Source organism: Pleurodeles waltl, chromosome 1_2 (genome assembly GCF_031143425.1).
Source record: "Pleurodeles waltl isolate 20211129_DDA chromosome 1_2, aPleWal1.hap1.20221129, whole genome shotgun sequence".
Taxonomy (NCBI): Eukaryota; Metazoa; Chordata; class Amphibia; order Caudata; family Salamandridae; genus Pleurodeles; species Pleurodeles waltl.
The window spans coordinates 598,074,166-598,085,530 of record NC_090437.1 but is presented as its reverse complement, the minus strand read 5'-3'; the positions used below and the strand labels follow the sequence as shown (position 1 = coordinate 598,085,530).

At 44.9% G+C, this 11,365-nt stretch overlaps 1 protein-coding gene across 1 annotated transcript in view; it reads right to left on the bottom strand.

The window, feature by feature from the left end:
* Nucleotides 1-465: 465 nt before the first annotated feature.
* Nucleotides 466-11,365, bottom strand: part of PGRMC2 (progesterone receptor membrane component 2) — a 102,030-nt gene continuing 91,130 nt past the window's right edge. The window contains exon 3 of the mRNA XM_069242294.1: nt 466-1,712. Coding sequence (XP_069098395.1) covers nt 1,615-1,712 — 98 coding nt within the window. The 3' untranslated portion in view covers nt 466-1,614. The remainder of the gene's footprint in view (nt 1,713-11,365) is intronic.

The following is an 11,365-nucleotide window of genomic DNA, read 5'->3' as shown; positions in this document are numbered from 1 at the left end:
CAGCCACCGATAGTGTTCCTGAAACATGGAGTCCTTCATTTGAATCTTAATGCATATGCCATCAGAAGGTGAGAAAAACTGAAAGCACACACACAAAAAAAAAAAAAAAAAAAAAAAAAAAAAAAACAACTTCAGGGTGGCTAGTAACCCTGAAGAACGGCCTCAGTAACAGGCATGTGATGGATACTAAAAACATACCTTAAAAAAAATACTTGTAAATTTCAGAGGTTATTTACATTTTCAAAAGAGAACATTTAGTGAAGCACATTCGAATCCTTCCAGGAGTAAGCACTAGGTACCTATGAGCTGATATGGCGAGTGAGGCAGACATCAGTAGTCAAACCTTGACTAAAGGTTTTTCTTAAAAAGGAAATCTACATGTCTAATTGTAAACTCTTATAAATAACTGCACAACCTTTCAAAAAGGACACAAATAGTTGTTTAAAAACAGCATTATTTGGTCCATTTCAATCAATTCAGTGCCTTTATTCCGTATACAAACATTTTACATGACATTAACTTGCCAAAACAATTTCATTTATTGACAAAGCATCCGGTTTATTTATACATGCTTTATTAAAATGTTACTCATATTTACAATATCTGCTGAAACTATACTTTCCAGCTCTTACACTCTCACTCGCACATACTGTCCCACATAGATGTGAAGATTAAACTCCCAAATGTTAGGTAGCGCTTGAATTTTGTTTAAAAGACAAAAATAAAGCCTAAAGGAGGGGGAATGCATTTGGCCACTGAATGCTAATTAGAGTTGTGTTAATTAACATATGGCAGTAACACTGAGTATTCATTTTACAACCTATTTACAAAGTGACATTAAGGTCTTTCAGTCAAAGAATAACCCACCTTCATTCTCCAACTCTCGCAGTGGCTAGTATACATTGGGAATTCTCATGAGAACAATTCAAGTTTTTAAGAGAAATAAGGCACAGGTAATAGATTTGATTCGGAGGATGCACTGGGAGTAATGAGTGTCTCTGGAATTTGAGGGCTGAAAGAATAGTTTTACACAAGTTAATTTGATTAACAAGCTTAACCACTCACCTTCCGGACTGCAGTACACTTGAAACGACGTTGCCCGGAAGGTCTAGAAAAGTCCATGACAAAAGCTTGGAAATTCACATATTTTAACACCAGTTTTCAGTAGTGCAAACTACATTTAGTTAACTTTAAGTACATGAATACCAAATGAGTATTTTAATGCTGAGAAAAAAAGATACACTACCGCATGTGAATAGGTTTCCTGGAATAACAGCTTGTTTGGAGATCATGTGAACACGAATTCACCTTACTAAAATAGTAATAATGTGTACATAGTGTGTTGATTCGCACTTAATCCACGGCGCCCATCATTAAGTTTTACCAGACAATACAACTGCAACAGAAAACAAAGGTTTGGCAGCATAAACTTTAAACGCTAAGTATTAAAATTTGTCTTGCAACAGTACATTGCCGTACTTTCTTTGTACAAAATTTCGTGAATAGTCTGCAGAAGATATCCTGTACCAAAACACGTGGGATGTTTTTCGATTGGGAAATGGGGGATAAGAGGTTGCAGTTCTGAAGGCCCCCAACTTTGGTTATTTACACAGTTCAATCTTGCTTCGGATGATCTTTAGTATCTTCCTCATCTGTGTATTCTGATGGTTCCTCCCCTGGTTTGAGCAGTCGACCTACATAGTCATATTTTTCTGAAAAATAAAAAAGGTTGTTTATAAGTGTACACATAAAGGCAATGAAAAACCAAGAATATTACTTTACATCACACGGCATAGGAAACAAAAAATAACCTCAATGCTACTTCATTAACCAACTTTATGAGCTACAACCTACACACAATCTAATCTACAGACAAGCACATTTTAAATCACTTTTCGGTTCTGAGCAATGTAGGAAATTAGTGGAAGCGCTTTGAAATAATAAGATGGTATCTGGATTTGTATGTTTTTATATCTAGTACAGCATATACCAGCGCTAGCATAAGACTATTAATTCCTAAACATACCTGCCTCAGATGGCTTCCATTTTTGCACGTGCTTACACTGACCTTCACACGCAAATGTTAATTTTCTGCTTATGCCCCCTATACAATTCCCCGCTTGCACGCAGCAATTGGTGAGAACTGGCGTCTGATCGTGCATGCAGTTTTTGCCTGGAATTGTGGTCAGCTTTACTTGTGCTTCCTGCAGCATGCCCGTATCTAAATAGGATTAGTTCCATTTCAAATGTGCCTGCTCCTCCAGGAATATCGCTGCATGATCCAGGTCATTTCTATTTTAGCCTGTGTTTGCTGTACGGGGTTTGTGTGTATTACTCTGCATGTCTACTACTGGATGAGATTGCGGCTAGTCTTCAGTCTGCTCCAGGACCTGGCAGTCATTGCCCATGTTTGAACAAATATTTATATTTTTAGCAGCCTAACTGAAGACTACTGGTTGAATTTCAATTTGTTTCTTTTTTTTTTTAATAAAAAGCCAATAATTAATAAGAAAGGATTATTACGAAATAATAGTGGTAGGAAAACTTTGAAAAACCTTTCATGAAAATGAGAAACGTAGGCAGTGTGGACAGGTGCAAACCCAAAGAGCTGGAAAGCGCACTGCTCTTTTAATGGAGAATATGTCACCATCTGAGTCTTGTCATGCCCAGTCAGAGACAGTTCAGTGTTACTGTAACCTTAAGAGCCCAGGCTAAGAAACTTTTCCCTCCAGGGAGGTGGCAGGGAGCCCTGGAAGAGAACATTTCCACTTACAGAAATTTCCTTGTCCTTGAGGAATCTTCATTTTAAGTCATTAACACGTACTAAAGTAGGGATCAAAACTTTCATAAAAATATGAAAGAAGAAAGTAAAGGGAACATAGTGTACCAAAAGTACAAGTTACTTACCTTCGGTAATGTTTTTTCTGGTTGCTACAGTATCTACCTGTGGATTCAGCACTTTTTAGTACTCCCAATGCACCAGCATTCAGACATTTTTTTTCGTTCAGCTACATTTCTCTCTCCCCATACAATTTGCCAGAAATATATGTATACAAATTAGATCTTTCTTGCTCTTCTGATGGATACATCTACCTGTGGATTCCTCACCTTTTCATTACAATCCCAAAACCAGTCCTGCACTTGGAGGAGGGTGCCTGTTTGGGTGTAACAAGAAATCCTGCAGCAATGAGTGGGCAAAATGATTGTCCCTCCTCACTTCAGAATTCGAGCAGTAATGCTTTGCCAAAGTGTGGAGGGAAGTTTAAGTTGCTGCTTTACAAATATCCACAACAAGTACACCTCTAGCCAAAGCAGAAGTAGTAGACTTAGCTCTGGTAGAATGAGCTCTAAAGCCCTCGGGAGGATCCTTCATTGCCAGTGAATAACATGTTATTGCAAAGAATGAACCACCTTGATAGAGTTAGCGAAAAGCTGATCAGTCCTGAAGTCTCTAGTCCTGTCCACATAGAAGCTCGATGCTCTCTTTGGATCCAGACAGTGCAGCCTCTCCTCCTTCTTAGAGGGATGGGGAGGAGGGTAAAAGGACGGAAAGGTGATGGAGTGCCCTAAATGGAGAGGAGTCACCACCTTTGGTAGGAACGTAGCCCTGGTTCTCAAACCTACCTTGTTAGCATGGAAAGTGGTAAACAGGGCTTGCAGCTCACTAACACACTTAGCCGACGTGATCGCTATAAGAGCTTTAAACGTAAGGAGCCTCAACCAGCAACTATGCAATGGTTCAAACGGTGTACCCATCAGGTACGTTAAAACTAAATTTAAATCCCACTGAGGCATTATAAACAGGGTGGGAGGAAACCTATTAGTCAAACCCTTAAGCAACCTTAGCAGTATAGGGGACTTAAAGAGGACTGATCAGGTAAACAACTAAATGCCAACAGCGCAAACAGAGAGCCCTTCACTGTCGCAGCTGCAAAACCTGGTTGTGCCAAGGAAAGAGCAAATTGTAAAATATTGGACAAATGGGCCTTTAAAGGATCAATAGGTCTCTCCTCACATCATCTAACAAACTTGATAAATCTACTAGCATAGACAATTTTGGTGGTGTCTCACCTGGCTGATTATATAACATCTACCACTTCTGGGGGAAGAAAACAATAATTCAAATTGCCCTGTTCAATCTCCAGGCATGTAGGTGTAAGTTCTGGAGCTGGGGGTGTAGAACCTGCCCCTGCGACTGCAAGAGGAGATATACCCTGTGAGTAGGGCACAGCAAGAGGTCAACTCAACTGAAAAATGTCCCCCAATGCTCCCTGCATTAGATGCTGGAAACTGCAGAACGATGGGCAGTGTGCGTTCTCGTGCGTGCAAACAGGTCTAGATGAGCAGTCCCCCACAACTGAAAGACGTGAAGCACCACCTCAGAATGGAGATGGCACTCGTGATCGGCTGAAAAGTGCTGGCTGAGACTGTCCGCATGTAAATTGAGAACTCCGGGCAAATGGTTTGTTACTATCCAAATCCGATGGTCCTGAGCCCAGGACCAAAGTCGTAGAGCCTCTCTGCAGAGAAGATACAACCCTATCCCTCCCTATTTGTTGATGTACCATATCACAGTAGTGTTGTCTGTCAAGACTTCAACCAACTGACTGCGAATAGAATGAAGTAAGCCCTTGAAATCCAGACGTATCACCCGTAACTCCAACAGACTGATGTGAAACATCTGTTCCACTGGAGACCAAAGACCTTTGATCTCCAGATCCCTCCGATGCGCTCCCTACCCTAGTGTGGATGCATCCGTTATGACTCTTCACCGGAGTTTGAAGACAAAGCGGCCTCCACTGAGATAGATTGCCATCTACATTCCAGCGAAGATCCACTTCAATGGATCTCAAGATTGATATAGACTCCTTGATATCTCCGCTGTGTTGAAACCACTGCTTGAAGAGGCCCCACTGGAGAGCCCTCATGTGCCTACGTACATGACTGACCAACAGAATACAGGAAGCTAACAGACTGAACAGGTGTGGGACCTTTAGGACCAGAAAACAGACTCCATTCTGCAACACTGGAATCATACCCTAAATGTCCTGAATCGCACGTGTGTGAGAGTATGAGTGTGGGTGGGTGTGGAGGAGGCACGACTCAATGTGTCCAGTACTGCCCCTATGAATAAGAGGCGCTGAGAGGGCTGTAGGTGAGAACTGTGCACATTTAACGAAAAGCCTATGTTGAACAACAACTGGGTTGTCCCCAGCAAATGGTGCAGTACTAACTCTGGAGACTTGGCTTGGCTTTGAGTAGCCACTCATCTAGGTAAAGGAATACAGATTATTCCCTTCCTTCTGAGATGCACTGCAACCACCTTCATGAAGACTCTACATGTGGAAGTAAGACCAAACAGAAGGACTGCAAACTGGTAATGCTGCGACCCTACCATGAACCAGAGTTACTTTCTGTGCGGCTGGAGGATGGGAATATGAAAATACACAGTCTTTCTTGTCCAGCACCAGAAGCACCTGTGCTAGGGTCAGCATTTTGAATGTTTCCTGTTTGAGAAGCCAATTCAAAATCCTCAGGTCTAGGATCAGCTGTAAACTACCATCCTCTTAGGGGATCAGAAAATACCTTGAATAACAACCCTGTCCCCTTTCCTGCTCTGGAACCAATTCTGCTGCTCCCTTTAAAAGTAGATTCTGTACCTCCTGCTGAAACAGCAGCAGATGTTCTTCTGAACAAAAACTTTGCTGGGGAGAGAAGGGAGGGGGAAAAACTCGAGAAAGGGAAGTACATACCAATTTCCTACCCAACTGTCTGCTGTTATGACCTACGACTTTTGAAGGAAATGAACTAACCTTCCCCCTAGGGGTAAGGCAAGCTCTTGAATGGTAGGAGAACTAGGGCTGCTTCCCTGAAAGGTTATTAGAGGAGGATTTAGTGGATGAGGAGGAAGGCTGGTGGAGTGGACCACATTGCTTAGCTCTTCAATGACCTCTGTAGGATCTATAGATGGGGTTGGAAGACTGCTGTTGTCGAAAGTGCCTCCCACGAAAGGAGGAGCCGCATCCAATACCCCTTAACCCATGCAAAGGTCTGTAGGTTGTGGAGAGTGTTTGAAGGTCTAAGGATTTAGCAGTGACATTGCTCTCCCTGGACCTCCCTAAGGCTGAATCCACCTTGGCCCCAAACAACCTGGATCCATCGAATGGAAGATACATTAACGTGGACTTCACATCAGGAGAGAACCCCGATCCTCTCAGCCATGCATGCCTTCTGTTGGCAACCAAAGTCCCCATGGCTCTGGCAACAGAGTCTGCCGTTTACAGACCTGATTGAATAACCTGCTTTGCTGTTGCCCGACTGTCCTTCAAGAGTTCCATAAAATGACTGTACACCCTGCGGCAATTTGGGAGGACCTCTTTGATCTGAGTCATCAGAGCATGGATGTACCTTCCCAATTGGCAAGTAGCTTTGACTAACTTCAACGCCATACTTCCAGACGAAAATATCTTTTTCGCTGACTGCTCCATCCGCTTCGATTCCCTGTAAGCAGGAGTCATGAGAAAGGAACCAGGTGCAGACCTCGAAGAACATGAAGCTTGTACCATCAGGCTTTCAGGTGTTGGATGCTGGCTCAGGAACTGGAGGACCCCCCTGGCGCTGCCCTAGATCGCCTGGCAACAGATTTCAAAACCGCAGGAGTCGAACCTGGTTTCTGCCAGAGATCTAAAACTTGCTTCGACAGCCTCACTGAATGGCAGCAGGGGTTCAGATGCTGCAGATGAAGAATGGAAAACCTCTGGTAAAATGTTTGATTTTAATTCTATATTGGGCAGTGGTAAGTCCAGATGTTCTGCTGCCTTCCTAATTACCACATGATACGAAGTAACCTCTGTAAGGGGTATACCCCCAAGGGGTAATTCCCATTCAGTGGACCTGTCCAGGCCGCTCACTACCACAATCCCTTCAAGCTCCTGGGACGGCATTGGAATTGCCCCTTCAAGGTCTCGATACCAGTGGCCCTTTAAATACTGTTTCTCCTCCAAGAGCCTCCAGGATTCCCTTACTACCGGTAGGGGGAGAATGACACAACACCAGACTAGATCTATCTAACGTCAGAATTGACGTCGGTGGTGCCGTCATCTACTCCGATGGTGTTTTTCTCTGCCCCGTTACCGACCAAAGATACGGGGCCACTGGCAAAGGCAGGAAAGGATCCTGCCTATATGGTGCGGGGAGGAGGTGCAGGGAGAAGGCCAATGGACCCCTGGGGCCCACAGGGACACCAAAGGGGGCCATTGCTCTATTAAAAAAGCTAAACATAGCATTTCAAAAAGAAAAATCGCAGTGATCGTCCCTGGGGCCAGAAAGGACGGACATTCATGCTCCTGTTGAGGAGGCTGAACCTGTCCTGCCGCTCCAATCTCCTGATTGGATTAAGTCACAGGAGAGAATTGCGCCATAGGACTCCTAGGTGATGCCAAGATCTCCACCAAAGAACGCACCGGTGATGCCTCAGGCGACTTCGGTTGTGGAGAATATAGGGTGGGAGTCACTTCCCAAGTCTATCGGCGCCGAGACTTTGAAGTGGGAGACAAAGACCGGGGTTGTATCTCAGGATGAATGACGCCGTGAACTAGGACACCGCCACTTCTTGTGTGACTTCGAAGACCTGTGGGACGACGACTTCTCTCAAGGCCTAGATATAGGACGGTCACACTTTTCCTTTTTAGCTTTCACCAGGCCAACTTTACCTCCCTTTCTTTAGGTGTCTTAGGGGACATGCTCTGACATGAAGATCATCCCCGACATTGTGATTCCCAACTTGGGCACCAGAGGCAACATTGTGATTCCCAACTTGGGCACCAGAGGCAATTTTCTTGAGGGTCAGTGACCGACATGTGACCTCCACACTCAACAGGGTTTGAAGCCAGACTTTCTTCCGAAGGGACATTGTCGCATAAACAAAACTTTGACAATGCAGTTCCCTCAATACAGTGTAACCACATGGAGAGGTAGAAAAACAGTTAGCGTCGAAGGTGCATAAAAAAAAGAGAACGACAGCACGCTGACTAGGACTTTTATGGCTCTGATGATGTCAGACACAGTTGGTTGTGGAGCAGTTCTATTGTGAGGTCCTCGTCAACATGGAGAGTGAATAAGAAACATTTTTCATAGAATGCTTGTGCAATGGGAGTGTTCAAAAGGTGAGGAATCCAAAGGAAGATGTATCCATAAGAAAGATGTTTTATATTGGGGGAGTGTTGGCGGGTGGGGGGGTATTTGAAGTCCTCATCTGTGCCCCAGTCACCTTCAGTCAGACATTTGTCCCTTGGCTCCAGAATGCCTGCAGAATGGCCATTTAAATCTTCCACAATACTGTATAGATATCGTGAAAGAAGTAAAGTGTCCTTTGACCAGGACGTCATACATCTTTACATGGAAGAGGATCTGCAACCGGTGCATCCAGAAAAGCCCATCACCCACCGAGATGTTTAGAAGAAGTAATACTTCCTTGTGCCCTTTATTAAGCAAACTAAAAACTGCACTACTTTTTGACTGAATTAAATCTTGTAGCAATTATGGTCTTCACAAACATCAGTTTTGTTTTCCAGAGTGTGTTCCATCAGGTCAGGAGACATCTCCCGACTGATGCCAGATCTGGCCTCAAATGACTGCTGCAAATTCGGTCTGCACAAAATATTCCTCAGTGGTTGATTCAACAGCTATAGAAGCTCTGTGGCTCCACACTGGCATAGCCACTCTGGAGCCATGAGGATCACCTTGCCGTAAAGAGAGTAATTATTTACGTTTAAATTAGAGGTATCAGAGGAACTCTATAAAAACATTCATGACCAGTCCCCTACGTTGATAGTACCTCAAGACAGTCTCTGAATATTTTTATTTCCTGCATGTGCGAAAGAGTCGTGGATCTCCTTGATTGGTCTGATGAATTAGATAGATGTATGGTTGTAATCTGTAGGTTCTTGGCTATGAGCCGTTCCCTGACTGATTAAGCATATAGAGGCAGGGACCCAAAATGTGTTCCGCCTCACTTGTTCAAAGAGTATATTATTGTCTTGTATGTTAGCACTAACCCTTAAAAGCAGGCAGGGCGGACAGAGATAACATGACTGCTCTCAAATCGAGAAGTTTGGTGAAACAAGCCATTGTTGCACCAGGTTTCCTGCATCTCAACATGATCCATGCGAGTATACTATCCCAAGAGAGATCTGCCATAACAGTATGTGCCAGGAAGTCGCAAAGGAAAGGTATTCCAACAGCTCATTTTTCAACTGGCACCACCAGAAGAACTATTGAATTGCAGACTAAGAGTGCGTCGCCACCTCTCCCCCAATCTGTGGGCTGGCATCACTGCCAGAGGACCAGTGACATTAAGAGTTGTTATATGGAGATGAACATGAGGCAGTGTGAAAATGCAGGAAGCCTCCAGTAACAGCAGAGACTTTTTGATGTGCAGTTGGATTTACAGTCTTTGGAACATTGCAATGCCTCTGGTGGATAGATGCAAGCCTCTCCTCCAAATAAACATTTCGAAATTACAGGATTCGGAGTGGCACCTATGCAATGAATGCAACAGACCAGCTCAGACTTGCCATGGGAGACTTGCAAACGTAGCAGGGACACAATGGACATAGTTGTCTGGTAGTGGCACAGAACATTCTGTGGCGTTGTGGCTTTGACAAGCCTATCATCTAACTAGGAATAAACAAATATCGCCTACTTCCTTAGGTACTGTTACAAATGTCATACACTTGGAAAATGTTGTTAAAGCGGACATTAGGCCGAATGGATGCACTTTGTTTTGGAAGAGATAACTGTCCACTAGGAACCTTATGAGCTTCCAATGCTGTGCTGCAAGAGGAAAGTGAAAAAATCCATTGTGTAGATCTGTAGTGCACATATAATTAAATTCCTTTGTAGTAGTTAGGAAAACTGATGCAAAGCTGGCATACTAAATTTTACTTTTTTATCCATTTGGTATTGAGATGAAGAGTGGGTCTGAACTCATCTGATTTTCTTCTTTAGAACCAGAAAGCGAAGGGAATCCATTTATTTTCCTTTCTGGAGATGAGCGGTCTTCCTCAGAAAGAGTTTTTCAAGGGGGGCACAGCCAAGGCAGAGACCCGGCAAGACACTTCTTCCCTGAGCTCCCACTCGGTACCCCTTTCTCCCTCAAGAAGTGTGGCTTGTGGCAAGGGTCCACACTCCCTGATGACTCAAGGATGGAGCCCGGAGACTAGTGAACCTCGCAGAGAGGAGTGGGGGACCCAGAGAGCCCTGGCATTTGGCTGAACTGGCCTCAACTGCTCAGTGGCTTGCCCGGCCATCTTGCACGCCATCAAAAAGCCTCATGGTGTGGACTGCACATGTGCTACTGGAGCAGGCGGTCCGTTGGGCCAAGGTCCTGGGAAAGACCGAGCAGGCTGCTGGAGAGGAGCCCGGGCAGGCACGGCCCGCTCTCGGATGAGCCTGAAGTGGATGATTATCAGCCCAGCAGCTAGACGGAAGAGGAGGAGTGCGGGCCTCTGACTTCGCACCCAGTAGGGCAGCTTAACACCAAAGAGAAATGAGGTATGACTTTGCTCCTTTGGGGCCCTGCTGGCGCGCTGGGCCCCACACTCAAGGTGCTGCATTGGGCTTCCTCTACACTCTCCTCTGGCTGCCCTCCCCGACATGTTTACCCGAGCATGCCAGCAGTGGCTGGTACCTCACTGTGCTGCTGTTATTGAATTTCATCTGACACTACATCTTTTATTCCCCCCCCCCCCCCCCCAAATCTCAGGGGCCCTGTCTGTCGGGGAGCAGGGATGCTGAGCTAATCTTTGGCATATATCCTGCATTTCCATAGCCATCTGTGGGCACTCTCCTGGTTTGGGTGGTGGCACCCTGGATCATCTGTGCTTCTACTACATTCGTTGGCCACAGACTATTGCTCCTCATAACTGTTCTACTACGGAATTGCTGCCAGGAGGTGTTTCTGCTGAACTTCCATGCTCACAAGAGAACATAGCGGCTGCTGCACCTCCCCCGTGCAATAAAGACAAACAAAGAGGGAATCGCCACCATCGCTGATACCGATGCTGCACGTCGTCTTGGCGCTGACCCAGTCTTCGTGTCCCTGCGGCGTCTGAGATAGAGACCTCATTCCAAGGTAACGAGGGTTGGGGGCTCCTCTCATGGACATGGCATTGACAGATTTGGTTTAGCAAACCCAGCTCTCCTTTAAGTAGGAGGTTAGGCCCATCACATTAGGGTATTAGGGCATATTACATCTCGTATGTCTTTTACATGCATTGCAAGATGGTGGGGGGTCTTTGTAATGACGACTCGCGTCTTCACAATTCTGTTCCTTGCATTATTCATTACCCTAACCATTGCAGCC